This window comes from Rhinatrema bivittatum, chromosome 7 (assembly GCF_901001135.1).
Source record: "Rhinatrema bivittatum chromosome 7, aRhiBiv1.1, whole genome shotgun sequence".
Lineage (NCBI taxonomy): Eukaryota > Metazoa > Chordata > Amphibia > Gymnophiona > Rhinatrematidae > Rhinatrema > Rhinatrema bivittatum.
The window spans coordinates 170,465,139-170,486,545 of NC_042621.1; the positions used below are offsets into that span (position 1 = coordinate 170,465,139).

The 21,407-nt window shown below is 44.5% G+C and overlaps 1 protein-coding gene across 2 annotated transcripts in view; it reads left to right on the plus strand.

Moving 5' to 3' along the window:
- DLG5 (discs large MAGUK scaffold protein 5) overlaps positions 1 to 21,407 on the plus strand; it is a 469,022-nt gene that overhangs the window by 320,328 nt on the left and 127,287 nt on the right. For both annotated transcript variants that reach the window (XM_029609514.1, XM_029609515.1), the window contains one exon: positions 15,461 to 15,590. In XM_029609514.1, coding sequence (XP_029465374.1) covers positions 15,461 to 15,590 — 130 coding nt within the window. The remainder of the gene's footprint in view (positions 1 to 15,460; positions 15,591 to 21,407) is intronic.

Below are 21,407 nucleotides of genomic sequence, written 5' to 3' on the forward strand. Positions count from 1 at the left end.
CTCCTGGCAGGGGTGATACCGGGGGGCCCGGCTCACTCACCCTACTTGGAGCAGCTCCTGGGGTCCGGTTCGTCAGATAAAAAAAAAAATAAATAAATTATTCTTGATGGCTGAATCGTGGGTTATTTACCTTTGGTGTTCAGCGGGGCTGTGCCTTTGTTTTTTCGCCAGAGCTTCTATTAATTTTTATAGTTTCTTTCTTTTTGCGCTGGTTTTTGCTTTGTAATGCCGCTAGGCGCGGCCTGCCGCACTTGTGGAGACGCGCATGTGCGTCTCTCCAGGGAGAGTCTCTGTTCATCCTGCCTCCCGGGGGGGGAAGGCTCGTCAAGTTTGCCGGTAACAAAAGGGACTCGGCCACTTGGCGCGACCCCAAAACCTCGGCCCAGCTGCTCTCCTGCAGTGCTGGGACTGAGGCACTCTTATCTACTCTGAGGGTGGCGACTCAACAAGCTATTCAGGATGCTTCAGACCCGCCTCCGCTGTCGCCGCAGCCAACGGTCCCTGGGGGGGACAAGCCACGTGAGGCAGGGTCATATTTATCTGCTGATAGCCTGGAGGAGATTTCAGACTCTTCTTCTTCTGCTTTTTCAGGGGATTTTATTCGTTTTCTTCGCAAAGCTTACAAATCTAAGAAATTTCATAAGAAACATAAGGGTCTCTCTTCTGATCAGAAGTTAAAGCCACGTTCCTCTAAAAGGGCCAGATCTAAGGATTTAGGAGTGGGGTCAGCTCCGAAGCGTCCCCTTCGTCCGGGTCCGGATCAGACAATTTTTTCTTCTTCAGAAGATTCTGAGCATGGCTCTTTACCTATCCCGGACAAGTCCCTGCCGGAGGGGGATTTAAATGAAGATCCTGCTTTGGGTGCTAGTTCAGACCCTCATGTTGCGGATGGAGATGATGCCAAGGTAGTTCGACTGTTTAGAAGAGAGGAACTTGGTCCATTAATTCCAGCAATCTTACTGGAGTTTGGTCTAGAGGCTCCAGTGAAGGATTCTCGGATGGGTAACATTGACCCAGTGTTGCTTGGCCTTAGAGGTCCCACGACATCATTTCCTTTTCATCTTTCTCTCACTGACCTTCTCTTCAGGGAGTGGGATACTCTTGAGTTGGGGCTTAAGGTAGCACGAGCCATGGAAAAATTGTATCCATTACCTGAGGAAGCTTTGGAAATTTTAAAATTTAATAAGGTGGATGCCGCTGTATCAGCCGTCACTAAGAAAACAACTATTCCAGTAACTGGAGTAACTGCTCTTAAAGATCTCCAAGATTGTAAGCTGGAGGTTCAGCTTAAGCACATTTTTGAGGTTTCTGCTCTTGGTATGCGGGCGGCCATGTGTAGTAGCTTAGCTTTGTGAGCTGGACTAAGATGGGTCCAGGCTTTACAGAACAATTCTTCCCTCTCTGAAGAGGAAGTTGCACAGGCTGGTAGACTGGAAGCTACAGTTGCTTACAGTGCAGATGCCTTATATGATCTCCTTAGGACCTCGGCTCGTTCTATCGTTGCCTCAGTATCGGCTCGCAGACTTCTCTGGTTGAGGAATTGGTCTGCAGACGCATCCTCCAAAGCTCAATTAGGGACTTTACCCTTTAAGGGAAAATTGCTATTTGGTAAGGAATTGGAAGATTTAATTTTGTCCCTTAGGGAAAATAAGATTCACAAATTACCAGAGGACCGTCCTAGACCTAGAAGCTCTTTTTCTTCTCGGTCTCGTTTTCGTTCTAACAGAAGATTTTGTTCTTCTCGTCCGTCAGCTCCTCCAGCTAAACAGTCTTCAGGTAGACATCAGAATTGGTCTCAGTCCTTTCGTGGCCACCACTTTGGCAGACCTGGATCTTCCCAAGTCTCAGGAGGCACAAAGTCTGTCCAGTGAGATAAGGCCGGTCCTTTCTCAGATTCCCATCATAGGGGGCAGGCTGTCTTTTACGGAGAATGGGCCAGATGAATGGGTTCTATCAGTGATAAATCAAGGTTACGCTGAGGATTTTGTTCGGCGGCTTCACCGGTTTCTAATTTCCCCGTGTTCTTCTCTACAAAAGAGTCTCGTAATACAAGACTCGCAGCGTTTAAGCGACCTAGTTCCAGTTCCAACATCAGAGCATCGGAGAGATCTTTATTCAATTTTCTTCGTTGTTCCCAAAAAGGAAGGAGCCTTTCGTCCCATTCTCGATCTCAAAAGAGTCAACCGTTGTCTAAGGATTCCAAAGTTTTGGATGGAAACTCTCCGGTCTATCATAGCTTCAGTACACAGAGGAGAATTTCTAGCGACTCTCGACCTCACCGAAGATTATCTCCATATCGGCATTCGATCAGATCACCAGAAGTTTCTCAAATTTTGCATTCTGGAACAACATTATCAATTCAGGGCTCTCCTGTTCGGATTAGCCACAGCTCCCAGAACATTTACCAAGATAATGGTTGTGGTGGCCGCACAACTCAGGAAGGAGGGCCTGTTGGTACATCCATACCTGGACGACTGGTTAATTCGAGCAAAGTGGGAATCTCTTTGTCATTATACAATCTACAGGGTAATCAGCCTTTTGCAGTCTCTAGGTTAGGTGATCAATAAAGACAAGAGTCACCTATTGCCTTCCCAATCTCTTGAGTTTTTGGGTGCACGGTTCAACACTCGTCAAGGGATAGTGTTCCTTCCGGAGCATCGCCTTCTCAAGCTTCAATCCCAAATTTGGGACTTAGTCTATTCCTATTCCTTGTGTGTGGGATTACTTGATAGTTTTAAGTTCAATGACCTCTACTCTGGAGTTGGTTCCTTGGGCCTTTGCGCATATGAGACCACTTCAGTCTGCATTGCTTTCATGCTGGAATCCGGTTTCGGAACTATACCACCTTCCCCTTCCTCTTACAGAGACGGCTCGTTCCAGCCTAGATTGGTGGTTACAGCCAGCGAATCTACAACGGGGTGTACCTCTAGAGATTCCAGAATGGACTTTCGTCACTACCGACGCTAGTCTTTCAGGCTGGGGAGCGGTATGTCAGAAAACATCTGTTCAAGGTCAGTGGTCCGAAGAGGAAGCGCAGTGGTCAATCAGTCTGTTAGAGACCAGAGCGGTTCATTTAGCCTTAATCGCTCTTCAACCTCTCCTTTGCAGGAAGTTGTACGGATTCTTTCCGACAATGCAACCATGGTAGCTTACATCAACCGCCAGGGAGGAACCCGAAGCTTACTGATAGCTCAGGAAGCACAACAGCTGATTGCCTGGGCGGAACATCTGCTCAGCATCGCAGCCTCACACATTGCCGGGGTAGACGACATTCAAGCCGACTTTCTCAGTCGACATCATCTTGACCCAGGCGAGTGGGAACTGTGCGAGGAAGCCTATCAAATGATATGCAACAGATGGTCCACTCCGGCAATGGATCTCATGGCCACATTTCAGAATACCAAAGCCCCTCGATTCTTCAGTTGCAGAAGGGAAAGAGGAGCGGAAGGAGTAGACGCTCTGGTTCTTCCTTGGCCAAGGGATGTTCTTCTCTATGTGTTTCCACCTTGGCCTCTGATTGGCAAGGTTCTATGTCGGATAGAAGTTCAACAAGTTGAAGTTGTCTTAGTGGCTCCGGAGTGGCCACACCGTCCGTGGTTCGCGGACCTGGTCAGTCTAGCACTTAATGGTCCCCTTCAAATTCGGGATCTACCGTGCCTTCTGTCTCAGGGTCCGGTTTGTTTGGAAGAGGTCGAACGCTTCTTTCTAGCGGCATGGCTTTTGAGAGGCGTCGGTTAAAGAATAAAGAATATTCAAATTCCGTAGTAACTACCTTATTGCGTTCTAGAAAGCCTTCTACGTCTTTGGCTTATGCAAGGGTGTGGAAGGTTTTTGAATCTTGGTGTAATGAGCATCAAGTAGATCCAGTTCACTCTTCTGTTTCAAATATTTTATCTTTTTTACAAGACGGATTAGCCAAGGATTTGTCCTGTAGTTCCTTATGGGTACAAGTGGCAGCGCTTGGATGTTTTCGTGATAAGGTTCAGGGATTATCCTTGGCCGCGCATCCAGATGTAGCGCGTTTTCTCAAAGATGTGCAACATCTACGTCCCCCATTTCGGAATCCTTGTCCTGCTTGGAGTTTGAATTTGGTCCTTAGGGCTCTATGTTCGGCTCCCTTTGAACCCCTTAATCATGTGACTTTGAAGGATCTCACGTTGAAAGTGGTATTTCTTGTGGCCATTTCTTCAGCTCATAGAATTTCAGAGTTGCAGGCTTTGTCTTGCAGAGAGCCTTTTCTTAGAATTTCTGATTCAGGAATTTCATTTCATTTCATTTTCATTTATTAAAATGTATTAATCGCCTAATACTAGAAAGGCCTAGGTGATGTACATAATATACATACATAATAAAAACAAAATTGACAAAATACAGACAAATTTTTGGTTTCACAAAAACCAAATGATAGAGTACCACATATTAATGGTAAATACATATCATGATAATACGAGTATTATCAAACAACAATTGATATTTTAGACATCATATCATGTTTTCCAACAGGAGAATATCCACTTTATGGCCCATCATATTCACTTTATCAAACGGATTGAAACTCATTCATACCGCATTATCAATCATTATACGCACGACGAAGCAGAAATTCCTTGAATGACGTTTTAAACTTTTTAACGTCATCCAAAGACCTGAGGTCAAAAGGAATAAGATTCCATTGAATAGGTGTTGCTACAGAGAAAGAAGTCTCCCTGGTACTAAATAATTGTGCATAACGTACTGAAGGGATCTCTAGCAGATTTAGTAGAGACGATCTCAGACATCTTACAGGTCTATAAATTCGTAACAACGCATTAAACCAGAAAGCAGAGTTAGACACACGAAGCTTATAGACTATCAAGCCTATCTTGAATACTATACGTTCATTCACTGGTAACCAGTTAAGTCTACGTAAAATCGGTGAAATCCTGTCAAAACACTTTATATGAGAAATCAACCTTGCTGCTGAATTCAATAGAAGTTGTAACGATTGAATTAAGCCCTTAGGTAAACCAATATATAAACCATTGCAGTAATCAATATGTGGGAAAATAATTGCCCGAACAACCATCAAGAAATCTTTATCATACAGCAAATGATGTAGACCTGCCAACAACCAAAGTTTAAAAAAACCTGATTTAATGAGCTATCTAATTTGAGGTTTGAAGGATAAAGTGGAATCAATCAAAATACCCAAACTCTTGATAGGTTTAGAAAGAGAAAATGAGAAATTGTCTATTGAAAGAATATCCTGTATAGGTATAGAATGGGGTCGATGAATTAACAACATTGTGGTCTTACTGGTATTTAGCAAGAGCGTACTATGTTTCAACTATCGATTAATGGTATCCATACAAAGTGATAATCAACTGTTTCCTGCCATGAATTCTGAACTTTTATATAAAACTGAATATCATCAGCGTAGATCTTAAACCTGTCGGTGATGATAGCCAGTAGCTTGGTAATGGGAGCAAGATAGATATTAAACAACATTGCCAAAAGGGCAGAGCCCTGTGACACCCCAGCCTTCACCTGCTGGGACGAAGAACAAGAATTATTAAATCTAATGAATTGAGAACGCTCGGAAAGATAACTCTCAAACCACTTAAGCACAATTCCTGAAATACCACATTCCCGAAGACAAAAAAGCAGAATTTGGTGGTCAATAGAATCAAAGGCAGAAGTAATGTCAAGTGAAACTAAAATAAACTGTTGTCCGTTTAATGGAGTCGACCAATGAAATCAAAAGTAATTCAGTGTTAAGACCACGACGAAAACCAAATTGATGGGGACTCAAAATTTCATTCTTCTCTAAGAAATCTGTCAGTTGCTTTAAGACAATCCCTTCGATTACCTTAGCCACAAGAGGAAGCAATGAAATAGGTCTATAATTTACTGGCTTACTGGCGTCTAATGAGGATTTTTTAAGCAAAGGCTTAACCAAGGCAGATTTTAGAGCAGTGGGCATTGCCCCAGAACTAAGCGAGAGATTTACAATATCAGTGATCGATGTTTTCATAATTTCAAAAATATCTTTGAAAGAAACAGTTGATACATTCAAGATAGGACACATGGTGTTATTAAGATGTGCAATAATATTTGCAATTTCAACAGAGGCTACCTGTTCAAATTCAGACCACAAATGCGGACTACTTAACGTCATTTGTAAGTACCAAGGACCCACATCTTTAAAGGTCAAAAGCAAATTGTCCAATTTTACTGAAAAGTGATTAGCAAATATATCTGCTGAAGGAATAGAAAGGTCCTCACGCTTTTCTGATTTTTGCTTTTCAGTTAATCTATGTACCAGAGTAAATAGAGCTTTAGGATTGTAACCAATTTCATTAATCTTTCTGGAGTAAAACTCCTTTTTTGCAACTAATGTATCAGATTGATATTGTTTTAAAGACAAGCGATACAGACAAGCATTCTCACAAGAAGGATACTTAGACCATTTTCATTCGTATTTACACAACTGCTGCCATGACAAAATCAACGAAGAGGTATTCCATGGATGAGAAACTTTCTTATTAGATTCAGAAAACGAAAAACACTTCAAGGGAGCTATCTTGTCAGTAGACGAACTTAAATAAGATACCCACTCATTGAAAAAGCTATTAAAATCTTTATTCACTACCCAATCTGGAATGCTAGTAAGAACTTCCTTCAACTTACTAATATGAACTGAGGATCTTTTCTCATAACTTCTACCCAAATCACATTTACTAGAATACCCGACTGAACCATGCAGAAAAATACTAATCAGAAAATGATTGGACCAAGGAACAGGTTTCACAGCTGGAGAACCAGCTAACTGCAAATTAGTACCTTCATTGATAAATACCAAATCAAGTTTATTTCCTAAACGGTGTGTGGATGAATAAATTACTTGCAACCATCCCAAAGAATGCAATATATCCCTGCATTTCATTATGGACTGTACCATCTTTTTTACCTAAGGTGGTATCGTCTTTCCATTTAAATCAGTCCATAGAGTTCCCGACTTTTCCGTGTTTAGATCGTTTGGATCCTTCCTCTAAGGATCTTAAGAAATTGGATGTTCGAGCACTGTTGCGTTATCTTGAAGTTACTAACAATTTTCGATTGTCTGATCATTTGTTTGTTTTGTGGAGTGGCCCTCGCAAAGGTCATAATGTTTCTAAAGCTACGATTGCTCGTTGGTTAAAAAAGACAATTTGTTCAGCTTATCTTCTTGCTCGTCGTGATCTTCCTGAAGGTTTGAGAGCTCATTCCACTAGGTCACAGGCTACTTCTTGGGCGGAATGTCAGTTAGTTTCTCCTCAGGAGATTTGTAAGGCAGCGACTTGTAAGTCATTGCATACTTTTGCTCGTCATTACCACTTGGACGTTCACGCTCCAAGTTCGGCAGCCTTCGGAGAGCGTGTTCTCCAAGCGGGACTCTCTGGGTCCCACCCTAATTGAATCAGCTCTGGTACATCCCAGGGTCTGGACTGATCCAGGTACGTACAGGGAAAGGAAAATTGGTTCTTAACTGTTAATTTTCGTTCCTGTAGTACCTTGGATCAGTCCAGACACCCACCCTTTATGTCTGTGTATTATATTTATCTTTTTGGAGAGTCCGCTCGTTCACTGTTTGGGTGTTTAAACCGCTTTTCATGCTGTCAATTTTTTTCTTGACATTTTATTTATTTATTTATTTGTTATTTTTATTATACCGAGTTTCATGATAGGAATCACATCAACCCGGTTTACAATTAACAATGTGAGTAAAGGCAGAGAGTAACAAAGTAAAGAACATTTCCCAATACAAGAACAAATATAGTATGAAACTTAACAAATATTATAACAATATTTTGGATGTGAGAAAGTTACAAAAAACATGGAAAAATAACTTGGATATGAAAGGGGAAGAATTGTAGAACGACTATAAGCATTTTAACCAGCTGTATCAATTAATAAATATGTATAATATTATAAAATGTAGATGTAGATAATGTAGATAATATTATAAATATTATATATATATATATATATATATTAAAAATATATATAATATTATAAAATGTAGATAATATTATAAAATGTAGATTTTCTTATTTATTTCCAAGATTTGTTTTTGGGATCCTGCTTCCATTTAAGATTTGTGAGTTGGAAATTCGTTATCCTGTTTAGAAAGCTAGTTAGTATGTTAGTAGTTAAATTTCTGCTTTGATACTGGTCAATACTGATGGACTGCAGGTGGTGCTCTAGCGTATACGTCAGAGTCAGTAGAATGTTTCTCTGCCTCCCTCTGCTGGATTGGTGACATAACCCAGGGTCTGGACTGATCCAAGGTACTACAGGAACGAAAATTAGCAGGTAAGAACCAATTTTCCTTTACATACCAGGGTTAGGTTTGCGCCAAAAAACCTGCACTAAAACAGGAGTTAAAACCTGTGGTAGGGTCACCGTGGCTCATTACATCAGCTCTCAAGGCCATTAAGCAAAATTATCGTGCGGACAGCTTGGACATTATATTAGTAGGACTGTACATTGGTATGCAAATCTCAAGGGAAAATGTAGTAATATTTAGGAACTAACAGTGTCTGAATAAGACAAAAAAGACTTTCATAACAAAAATAGTATTTATAGATTTTTAGAACTTTCTTTAATTTCTCAATTTGTGTTTCTGATGGAGTCTGCAGGAAAGAACTTTTCAATCTATAGGCACAAGTCCCACAAATAGGACTGCCTCCTTAATGGTTGCTGAACTCTGACTGCAGTGTTGTGAAAAGTTATAGAATACATTGAAAAGTAATTCTGCTTTTTAGCTGGAGAGATCATGTGACCTCAGACATCACCAAAGCAGCTGTAAAAATCAAATACAGCAATAGGAGGGAGACCTGCAGAAGGCTTAATGACCATACAACTAAACTATATTCTAAAATACATATAGTAAAATAGGGAGAAAAAGAGTTTTGTACTTAATTGCCAACCAGCCAACAAATTTTAAGAACCAGGGACAATTTTTCCACCTTAAGTTTTGTTTTGTTTGCAGGGGGGGGCGGGTTGTGTCTATTGCTTTTGTGTTTATTTTGGTAAATTTTTTGTTGTTAATTATCTTGATTTCCCACCCCCACCCTACTTTTGAATTCCTCCAGCTATTTTTCCTCTTATTCCCTCCCTTCAGCTTCTCAGCTACTTCCCTTCCTCTCCCTTCTTCCACACTTCTCCCAGCTGCTCTTCCTGCAGTGACTCCTCTGTCTCGGCCCAGCCACAGCATTGCTTGGTCTACCTGAGCAGATGCCACTTACCGAATCTTAGGCAATTTTCCAGCTCTGCAATAAAAATAGTATGGTGTGCAATTCTCATCATTTTAAAATAAAATGGGAATAGAGGGCATAATGTCTTTTGAAAGCATCCATATTTGTGGTATTTATTTAAAAAAAAAAATTTTTTTTTCTTCATTGTTAAAAATACCAATATAGTTATAAAAAATCATCCTAAAAATATTCTTTCCTAGCGCCCAGACAGATGAATTCAGAACCAGCAGATGGAGACAGAGCAAAGCTGATATCACAGTATATATATATATATATACTTCTACCATGACAGCCTGCCAGTATTCTCCATCTCGGGCAAATGGTGGACATGCAACTCCCTACTGGGATTGCTTCCAGTTTTATAATGAGAAATAAAAGATTTAATTTGCTCCACTCTCCTGTGGTAATACCAAATGGTCCCTCCCCCAGTTGAGAATTCCTGAAGTAATTTCTGTGGTCCCTCAGATGAGTGAATTGGTTCGGTAGCTATTTTTCTCAGCTGGCATGGATTTCGCTGCAGGGTGCAGGAAGCCGAGCATGGCGGTGACGATTTATGCCTCTTCCCCTGCAGCCAGAGACAGTATTTGTACTCAGCTGGGAAAGGCTGGGCTCAGGTAAGGTTTAAAAAAAAAAAAAAGAGTAGAAGGGTTATTTGTAAGGCTTCCCCCTTCCTCTGGTCTCTGTGCTCAGTATGCTGTTCAGATGTTCATTCCCACTCCTAAGGGGGGTTAAGGGACTTGGGCAGCCTGGTGAGTTGAGCAGCCCAGGTGGGCTAGGTCCCACTGGTGACTCCCTGTCACTCCCCGCAGAAGAAGCAAGCAGTGGAGTGTAAATGTCAAAGCTCCTCAGTCTGAGGGCTATGGTCCCAGTGCCCACATCTCAAGAAAATACGGGCTGATATTCCATTTATTTCATTGTGCCCAATAAGGAGGGCTCCTTTCGTCCCATCCTGGATCTCAAAGGGGTCAACTGTCATTTGTGGGTGACTCATTTTCGCATGGAAACTTTGTGCTCTGTGATAATTCCATGCAGTCGGGGGAATTTCTAACCTCCTTGGATCTGTCCGAGTGTACCTTCATATTCCCATCTGATTAGAGCACCGTTTTCTGCGATTCGCAATGTTGGAATGACATTATCAGTTTCGGATGCTGCCTTTTGGTCTGGCCACCGCACCCAGAAATTTTTCTAAGGTTGTGGTGGTGGTGGTGGTGGCAGAATTGAGAGAGGATGGGATCCTGGTACACCCGTATTTGGATGACTGATTCAGGCCAAGTCTCTGGAAGAGAGCTGCCTGGTGAACTGAAAGGTGATCTCCCTATTGCAGGAGCTCAGTTGGGTGGTGAATCTGGCAAAGAGCAGTGTTCAGCCGTCTCAGTTATTAAAGTATCTCGGTGTTCAGTTGGACACGAAGCAGGGCATGATTTTCCTGCTGGAAGCTCGAATTCAGAAATTGATGGCGCAGGTGCATCTTTTGATGAACACAATACATCCGACAGTGTGGTCCTATCTACAGGTGCTCAGTTTGATAACTGCAATCCTGGAAGTGATGCCTTATGCGAGGGTGCATATGTGTCCTCTTCAGCGCTCCCTGTTGTCTCATTGGAATCCATAGTCTCAGGCTCATTCGATTCGGCTTCATTTGCAGATGAAGGTCTGCTTTCAACTATGGTGGTAATTACAAGCATATCGTCTAAGAACATAAGAACATGCCATACTGGGTCAGACCAAGAGTCCATCAAGCCCAGCATCCTGTTTCCAACAGTGACCAATCCAGGCCATAAGAACCTGGCAAGTACCCAAAAACTAAGTCTATTCCATGTTACTTTTGCTAGTAATAGCAGTGGCTATTTTCTAAGTCACCTTAATTAATAGCAGGTAATGGACTTCTCCTAATTCCAGAGTTTAATTGTGCGTTGAGTAAAAAAAGAACTTTCTTCGATTAGTTTTAAATGTGCCACATGCTAACTTCATGGAGTGCCCCCTAGTCTTTCTATTATCCGAAAGAGTAAATAACCGATTCACATCTACCCGTTCTAGACCTCTCATGATTTTAAACCCTTCTATCATATCCCCCCTCAGCCGTCTCTTCTCCAAGCTGAAAAGTCCTAACCTCTTTAGTCTTTCCTCATAGGGGAGCTGTTCCATTCCCCTTATCATTTTGGTAGCCCTTCTCTGTACAGTCTCCATCGCAATTATATCTTTTTTGAGATGCGGCGATCAGAATTGTACACAGTATTCAAGGTATGGTCTCACCATGGAGCGATACAGAGGCATTATGACATTTTCCGTTTTATTCACCATTCCCTTTCTAATAATTCCCAACATTCTGTTTGCTTTTTTGACTGCCGCAGCACACTGAACCGACGATTTCAATGTGTTATCCACTATGACGCCTAGATCTCTTTCTTGGGTTGTAGCACCTAATACGGAACCCAACATTGTGTAATTATAGCATGGGTTATTTTTCCCTATATGCATCACCTTGCATTTATCCACATTAAATTTCATCTGCCATTTGGATGCCCAATTTTCCAGTCTCACAAGGTCTTCCTGCAATTTATCACAATCTGCTTGTGATTTAACTACTCTGAACAATTTTGTGTTGTCTGCAAATTTGATTATCTCACTCGTCGTATTTCTTTCCAGATCATTTATAAATATATTGAAAAGTAAAGGTCCCAATACAGATCCCTGAGGCCACTGTCCACTCCCTTCCAATGAGAAAATTGTCCATTTAATCCTACTCTCTGTTTCCTGTCTTTTAGCCAGTTAGCAATCCACAAAAGGACATCGCCACCTATCCCATGACTTTTTACTTTTCCTAGAAGCCTCTCATGAGGAACTTTGTCAAACGCCTTCTGAAAATCCAAGTATACTACATCTACCGGTTCACCTTTATCCAGATGTTTATTAACTCCTTTAAAAAAGTGAAGCAGATTTGTGAGGCAAGACTTGCCTTGGGTAAAGCCATGCTGACTTTGTTCCATTAAGCCATGTCTTTCTATATGTTCTGTGATTTTGATGTTTAGAACACGTTCCACTATTTTTCCTGGGATTGAAGTCAGGCTAATCGGTCTGTAGTTTCCCAGATCGCCCCTGGAGCCCTTTTTAAATATTGGGGTTACATTTGCTATCCTCCAGTCTTCAGGTACAATGGATGATTTTAATGATAGGTTACAAATTTTTACTAATAGGTCTGAAATTTCATTTTTTAGTTCCTTCAGAACTCTGGGGTGTATACCATCTGGTCCAGGTGATTTACTACTCTTCAGTTTGTCAATCAGGCCTACCACATCTTCTAGGTTCACCGTGATTTGATTCAGTCCATCTGAATCATTACCCATGAAAACCTTCTCCATTACGGGTACCTCCCCAACATTCTCGTCAGTAAACACCGAAGCAAAGAAATCATTTAATCTTTCCGCGATGGCCTTATCTTCTCTAAGTGCCCCTTTAACCCCTCGATCATCTAACGGTCCAACTGACTCCCTCACAGGCTTTCTGCTTCGGATATATTTAAAAAAGCTTTTACTGTGAGTTTTTGCCTCTACAGCCAACTTCTTTTCAAATTCTCTCTTAGCCTGTCTTATCAATGTCTTACATTTAACTTGCCAACGTTTATGCTTTATCCTATTTTCTTCTGTTGGTTCCTTCTTCCAATTTTTGAATGAAGATATTTTGGCTAAAATAGCTTCTTTCACCTCCCCTTTTAACCATGCCGGTAATCGTTTTGCCTTCTTTCCACCTTTCTTAATGTGTGGAATACATCTAGACTGTGCTTCTAGAATGGTATTTTTTAGCAATGACCACACCTCTTGGACATTTTTTACTTTTGTAGCTGCTCCTTTCTGTTTTTTTTTCTAACAATTTTTCTCATTTTATCAAAGTTTTCCTTTTGAAAGTTTAGCACGAGAGCCTTGGATTTGCATACTGTTCTTCTTCCAGTCATTAAATCAAATTTGATCATATTATGATCACTATTGCCAAGCGGCCCCACCACAGTTACCTCTTTCACCAAGTCCTGTGCTCCACTGAGAATTAGATCTAAAATTGCTCCCTCTCTCATTGGTTCCTGAACCAATTGCTCCATAAAGCTATCATTTATTCCATCCAGGAACATTATCTCTCTAGCGTGTCCCGATGATACATGTTAGTTCAGTGCTAGAAAGAGCTGCAGTTTGTAGCCGAGGAATCTTGTTGCAGTGGGCAGTGGTTGGGCTGTATTGGGAAGGGATATGAAAATGGGAATGGAGGTGGGGGTGGGGGGAACGAGACTGCATGACTGTTAGTTGAAGTTTATGGTGCTATAGTTCAGTAGAGGCCAGTTCTTATTGAACAGGAAGAAACAACTGGCCAAAAAAAAAAATAATAATTTAAAAAAGGATCTTTGGTGGGCTAACAACTTTTAAGTGCTCCTCCTGCACCAAATCCATGGCATGATATAGAGGTAGCTGGAGTGAATGTAAGAAAAAGGTTAAGACTGCAGAGTTAGACAATTGTGTTACTCTTCTGTTTCTGCTAGTATTCAATCTGGACAAGTTCCTGCAGGAAAAGTACATTAAAAAATTATTAGCTAGGTAGACTAAAGAAAGCTATTGCTATCCCAGGGAGTGAGAAATAGGAAATAGTTCTACTTTATATGATCTGCCACATACTTACAACCCAGATTGGCCATTGTCTGAGACAGGATTTATTTAAAAACATTTATTACCCACCCTTCCTGTGTTCAGAACTGGGTACAATATAAACATACACAGACAAATGAAAGGAGGGAAAAGGAGAAGGGCGATTTTACAAATAAGCACCTAGGGAGTAAGTTCATTTGCAGTTGGGGCCAGAGAAGGGGGCATAGAAGACTGAGTAGCACTCTCCGAGGTGGGGACACGTTGGGGGTAGTCCATTGTCATTTAGGTTGGGGATCGCTTTCTTGAAGAGGAAAGTTTTTAGGGCTTTTTTAAAAGAAAGTTCTTTCTCTGCGACATCTTACTCCTTTAGGTAGGATGTTCCATAGGAGAGGTCCTGCAGAGAAGAATGTGCATTCTCTTGTTTCCTCAAGGAGGGTGAGCTTTGGAGGTGGAGCATCTAGTAGCATCTGGTTAGATGATCTGAGTGGTCGGGAGGGATTGTGGATTTTTATTGTTGAGGAGAACCACGGGGAGTTTAAGTTGTGGATCAAGGAATGAATGATCCTAGCAAGCTTGTATTGTGTTCAGTAGGAGATAGGGAGCAAGTGAAAAGATTTGAGTACAGGAGAGATGTGATCTCGCTGGGGGTGCTGGTAAGGAGTCTTGCTGCTGAGTTTTGTGCAGTAATCTATCCCAGAGAATAGTAGAGATTGAAGGACTGACCTGAAATCCGAATGTTCAAGAAGGGGTTTGAGGTGGTGGAGGAAGCGTAATTTGTAGGAGGAGGAGTTGGTGAAAGGATGCTGGGCTTGATTGACATTGGCCTGATCTAGCATGATGTTTGTTAACTGGGTACTTTTTGGGTACTTGCCAGGTTCTTATGGCCTGGATTGGCCACTGTTGGAAACAGGATGCTGGGCTTGATGGACCCTTGGTCTGACCCAGTATGGCATTTTCTTATGTTCTTATGAAATACTAATTTAACACGATGGTGATCTGAATTAAATATTGAACCAATATCGTATTTTTCTGTTGTGCAAAATGTGTATATACATTGCACAACTCTGCAGAGCCACCAAGGTGGTTCACAAAATTACAAACATAGCATAAAAAAAGCATAAAAACATTCCCACATAAATATAACAAGCACAGCAAGTGCTACAATTACCACTCTTTAAATTTGTGCCCCTGAGAATATAGATTTATTTTAGAAATGTAATGTCAGTAAGCTATGAATATATACAAACACAATTTTTTAGACTAGAATAAGATGTACTCAGCACTGTTAAATTACTGATATGACTTTTTTCTTGAAACAAGAAAAAGTTGGAATTACATTTAAAAGAAATCTAATTCCCTGTGGGTATATCTGGTCACTCTCCTCCATTTCCTTTGCTTTTTCTCCATTACTCTGGTTTCAGCCTTTTCTCATTCTTTGTACTATTTCTAGACATGTAATTGTATTTTGTTTAATGTTCCACAGTGTCTGTAATGTTTGGATACACTTGTTTGAAAGAAGATTTGTGATCTCCTGTTGTGTTACATCTTTACATACAGAAATACACTCCATCCAGTGAAGAGCCCCTCTCTCCAGAACTCCAGGATTGGGTCCGGTACTCACCCAAACGTTCACCCAGACATAGTGATGGCTTTACACCTTCCTTATATGGCAGAGGAGTTTCAGCAGGTTAGTGAGGGCTTTTTTTATTCCTTCCATGTTTGTGGGGTAGTCAGCTTTATGCCTTTCTTACATGGTGGGAAGGTGTGTGTGTGTGGTGGGGGGTGGGGGGGGGGGGGAGTGTCAGCAGGTTATTGTAATAGTATTGTAATAGAAGGGTCAATGTAGCAGTAATTTTGTACAAAAAAGTCAGTTTTAGGTAATTGCAATTAAAGTACACAAATTGGTCGATGTATTACGATGCAGTCAGATGTGTGCACATGCTAATACATGGTTGTGTACACATTTTGGTGTGTATAGTGTTGCTCCCAATTTAACAAGAAATTGCACACAATATGTGTATAAACCTGAGTAACACTGTGTGTACAACTTAGTGCACCTCCATGTTGATCAAGGCAATAATTATTAATTTCCAGTATATAGAGGGATGTAGACTTCCCTCATGTTTTCTTAATGCTGGAACGTTAACTCCTGGTCAGAGATGGAGTTAGTGTCTACGGCCATTGTTAGTCTGTAAGGTTGAACCTTGCGTTTGTGATGCGGGAGTTCTGTACTGAAATGTTTGTTCATAAAGCACGATTCTTGCACAAATCATGTTTTGTGTGCAGAGAATATGCTTTGCTCACAAATAGAGTTTAATGTATAGATAACATGATTTGTGAACCTAAATCCTGCTTTCCCTGTACGTACTCGGATCAGTCCAGATCGTGGGTTGAGCCTCCTGCGCAGCAGATGGAGACAGACCAAAACTGTAAGGGTATCCTCTAACAGGACAGAGCCTACCCTGCAGGCCTTCAGTATTTGTCTGTCTCCAGCAGATGCAGGCAGCTCACCCTGCGGTTCCCTGGCTTTGCTCTTTAGCCTTTGCCCTGCGGGGTTCTTTTGTCAATCTTCTCTTTCTCCAAGATCAAGTATTTCTTCTAGTTAAAAAAAAAACCAAAAAAAAAACAAAGTAAGTCTCAAAAGTTACTTTGAACTAACTCTGGTTTTTTTTCTGTCAGGAGACAGCGCTGTCTCCTTCGCGCTTGGGGGCCTAGGGGGCTTGCCCCTTGTATTTCGCAGCCTAGGCCCTCTTTCCAGGTGATCCTTGTGTGGGGCGATACTGGTGGTCCAATCACTCCCCCTATCTGGCTGCTTTTCTCCCGGGACGCTTCTTTCCCCAGCAGTGCCTGCAGGGAAGCTCCATTCCCCTGCTCTCTCGGTTAAAAAAAAAAAAAAAAAAAGACAAACCTAACTAAATAAAAAGGTACAGACTTAAGGGGCACTACAACCTCCTGGTGTTTTGGTTTCCCCGGCAGCAAGTTAGTTTTTAGCTGAGGAGCCGCGTAGGGTTCATTCTACTGCCTCCGCTCCTGCCGGCAGCTCAGCTCAGCTGTTTCTGTTCCTGCTCACGGCTCTCTGCTTGATCATGCCGCATTCGCATTGCTGCCTTGCCTGTGGGGAGCCCTCGTTGCGTTTCTCCCGCGAGGGGCTGTGTTCGAAGTGTCTGCCGGGTGGGGAAGGACTCTCCCTGGCAGCAACCAAGCCAGCAGCCCGGGGTCGATTTCCCCCCCCCCCCCCACCGCATGGCCAGGCCGTTCCCGGGTCGGCAAACTGCAAGAATGACAGCCATCATGGTTGTCTCGGCAGCTCCCGATTCGGAGCTGCCTGAGGGAGAGGAGTCTGATTTTTTTGTTCCTCCTCCCATTTTGAGTCCTGTGCTGCCTCAGATGAGATCCCTGACCCTCCTTCCCCCTCCAGCAAATCCAGGCCATGTTTTACCTCAGAATTTGTGCTCTTAATGCACAAGTCTTATCTGGCCAGTTTGCAAGAGGAGGAGGATCCCCCTCCAGGTCCTCCTTCCACCAAAATTCCACGGTTGCTTTCTCTGTCCGCTCCCGTGGTGCTGGATGCGCAGGAGTCCGTCAGGGTGTGGGTGGTACCGGGGATCCCTCCCCCTCCAGATCCTCTGGCCCACCCTGCGGCTCCGGACCAGGACCCGGGCGCTGACTTGACAGGGACACCTCCCCCTCTGGAGGGGGATGACCGCCAGGTGCTCCGCCTTTTTCAGAAGGAGGAACTGTAGCCTCTGATTCCCTTTATTCTTCAGGAACTGGGTATTGAGATGCCTTCAGTGGACCCTCTCATGGCTGCGATGCCGGCTAACATGGACCCGGTCGTGGCGGGACTCAGGGCTCCTTCTCGCTCCTTCCCGTTCCATCCCATGTATAAGTTACTGCTCCTCTGGGAATGGGAGGCTCCAGAGGCGGGGCTGTGAGTGGGGGGAGCTATGGACAAGCTTTATCGTCTCCCTGAGGATTGCCTGGAAATGCTGAAAATTCCAATGGTGGATTCTTCTGTGTCAGGACCGAAAGCTCGAATTCTATCTCAAGCAGATCTTCAAGTTTCTGGGCTTGGGAGTTCGAGTGACGATCTGCAGCAGTCTCATGCAGCGGGCAAGCCTTAGGTAGGTTCAACAATTGCTCAGCGCCCAGAACCTCCCGTCTGCAGAGGCGGAGCAGGCTGAAAGATTGGAAGGTGCTATAGCATATGGGGCGGATGCTCTTTACAACCTACTCCGCATCGAGGCGAAGGCGATGGTTTCTGTAGTGTCGGCCAGACGCCTCCTCTGGCTGCGCAATTGGTCGGGGGACTCGTCTTCCAAGGCACGGTTGGGCACACTTCCTTTTAAGGGTAAGTTGCTTTTCGGCGAAGACCTCGAGCAGCTTATTAACTCCTTAGGTGAGAACAAGGCTCATAAGTTGCCTGAGGACCGCCCTAAGCAGTCGAGAGCCTTTTTCCCTACTCGTTCCTGCTTCCGGGGCCAGCGGAGGTATTCTGCTCTGGCTCAAGGTGCTTCCTCTAGGGGCTTTTCCTCCAGGCCTCAGTCCTTTCGGGGCCGTCGGGCCTTCTGAGATGGGGCCTCCCAACGTCCCGCAGCCAAACCCGCTCCTCAATGAGATCCGGCGGGCCCATTCCTCCGTTCCAGACTTAGGTGGTTGTTTATCCCTGTTCTCCGAGGAATGGGCCCAAATCACGTCAGACCAGTGGGTCCTCGAGATTATAAGCAAAGGTTACGCTTTAGAGTTTGCTCGAGACCTACCAGATCTGCACATTGTCTCTCCTTGCGGTCTTCAGAAGTGGGCTACCGTGTGCCAGACTCTCGCCCGGCTCCAGGGGCTGGGGGCTATAGTCCCAGTCCCGGTGGAAGAACAAGGCGCCAGCCAGTATTCCATCTACTTCATGGTGCCGAAAAAGGACGGGTCCTTCTGCCCCATCTTGGACCTCAAGAGAATCAACTGGGCTCTCAAGGTGCCCCATTTTTGGATGGAGACCCTGAGGGCAGTAATCGCGGCTGTTCACTCTGGAGAATTTCTGGCCTCTCTCGACCTGATGGAGGCTTACTTTCACATCCCGATTTGACGCGAGCATCAGAAGTTTCTTCGATTCCACATCTTGGGCCAGCATTCTCAGTTCAGGGTTCTCCTTTTTGGGCTAGCCACAGCACCGTGCACTTTTACCAAGGGTCATGGTGGTGATGGTGGCCGCCCTCCGAGGAGAAGGAGTCCTAGTCCATCCCTACCTGGACGATTGGCTCCTGCGGGCCAAGTCGGAGGACCTTTGCAAGCTGGCAGTCGACAGAGTCCTTGCTCTTCTCACCTCCCTGGGGTGGATAGTCAGCTTTCCCAAGAGAAATCTACAGCCCTCCCAGGTCCTGGAATTTCTGGGGGCTCGCTTCGATACCCGGGTTGGCAAGGTGTTCCTGCCGGACGCTCAGGCTTTCAAGTTGATGGACCAAGTCTGAAATCTTCTTTCAATGCCACTTCCTACTGGGGACCATGGCTTCCACTATCGACCTGGTCCCCTGGGCATTTGCGCATATGCGTCCATTGCAGAAAGCATTGCTATCCCTCTGGATGCAGTTGTTGGAGCAGTTTCGGACGTCCCTCCGGCTCTCCGACTCTAACATTGTCAACATACAATAGTGGCTATCGCTAACGCATCTTTTGAAAGGAATCTCCCTACAAACTCCACAGTGGATCGTTGTCACGACGGATGCCAGCCTCTCCGGGTGGGGAGTGGTCTGTCAGTCTCAAGCTATGCAAGGTCCAGTCCCGCTGGCCTATCAATCGCCTGAAGGCCCGGGTGGTCCGTCTGGCTCTCCAAGTCTTCCTCCCGCTGATTCGCCGCAAGGCAGTGCACGTGCTGTCGGACAACTCCACCATGGTGGCTTACTTCAATCGACAGGGGGGCACCAAGAGTCATCTGGTAGCCCTGGAAGCCAGCAAGCTCTTTGCCTGGATGGAGCGCCACCTGGAGCGCCTAGCAGCTTCTCACATAGCGGGCAAGGAGAATGTCCAGGCTGATTTCTTGAGTCGCCAGCATCTCGATCCGGGCGAGTGGGAGTTGTCCGGAGCAATGGAGCTGATCGTCAGCAGGTGGGGCTCTCCTCACCTGGACCTGATGGCAACCCTGGGCAATGCCAAAGCTCCCAGGTTCTTCAGCCGCTGGAGGGAGCACTGCTCGGAAGGGGTAGATGCACTAGCTCTTCCTTGGCTCTGCGATGTCCTTCTGTATGTGTTCCTGCCTTGGCCCCTAGTGGGAAAGGTTCTCCGAAGAATAGAACTCCACACGGATCCGGTCATTCTCGTAGCTCCCGAGTGGCCCCGAAGACCGTGGTTTGCGGATCTGGTAAGTCTGACGATAGACGGTCCTCTTCGCCTCGGCCATCTTCCACACCTGCTCCGTCAAGGTCCCGTATTTTTCGACCAGGCGGATCGCTTCTGTCTAGTGGCCTGGCTTTTGAACGACGGAGACTTAAGGCAGAAAGGATATAAGGAGGAAGTTATTTCCACTCTACTGCGTGCCCGCAAGACCTCTACTTCGCTCGTCTATGTACGGGTATGGAAGGTTTTCGAAACTGTCTGTGCGGAGTTGGGTGTGTCGGCACATACGGCCTCGTTATCCCTGGTTCTTTCCTTTCTTCAGAGAGGCCTCTCCAAGGGCCTATCCTTCGGCTCGCTTCGGGTGCAGGTGTCCGCTCTCGGCTCCCTCTTGGGCAATATTGATGGTTATGCGGTTGCGTCGCATCCAGATGTTGTCCATTTACGCAAGGGTGCCAAGCATTTGAATCCGCCTGTCTGTTCCACTTGTCCTTCGTGGAGTCTTAATTTGGTTCTTCGGGCCCTCTGTCAGGCTCCCTTCGAACCTCTCCGCCAGTCTACCCTTAAGGATCTCACGCTTAAGACGGTTTTTCTAGTCTCTATCTGCCCCGCCAGAAGGGTGTCGGAGATCCAAGCATTGTCCTGTAGGGAGCCCTTCCTGCGTTTTTCTGATTCAGGGATCTCCCTTAAGACTGTACCATCTTTCCTGCCGAAAGTTGTCTCTTCCTTTCATGTCAATCAGACGGTGGAGCTCCCTGCGTTTTCTTCTGAGGATATTGCGAGTTCGGTTGGGGGTGACCTTCGTCGCCTTGATGTCAAATGCGTCTTGATGCATTATCTTCAGGTCACCAATGATTTCCGAGTCTCGGATCATCTTTTTGTTCTTTGGAGTGGCCCAAACAGGGGCAAGCAAGCTTCAAAGGCTACGATCGCCCGATGGTTGAAGGAGGTGATCTCGTCGGCCTATATTTCTCAAGGACGAGCGGTTCCAGAGGGCTTAAAGGCTCATTCCTCAAGCTACCTCCTGGGCGGAGAGTCATTCAGTCTCTCTGCAGGAAATATGCAGGGTCGCTACGTGGAAGTCCCTGCATACTTTTGCTCGGCATTACCGCCTTAATGTATAGGCTCCAGTATTTGGTTCCTTTGGCAGGCAGGTGCCTCAAGCGGGACTATCTCGGTCCCA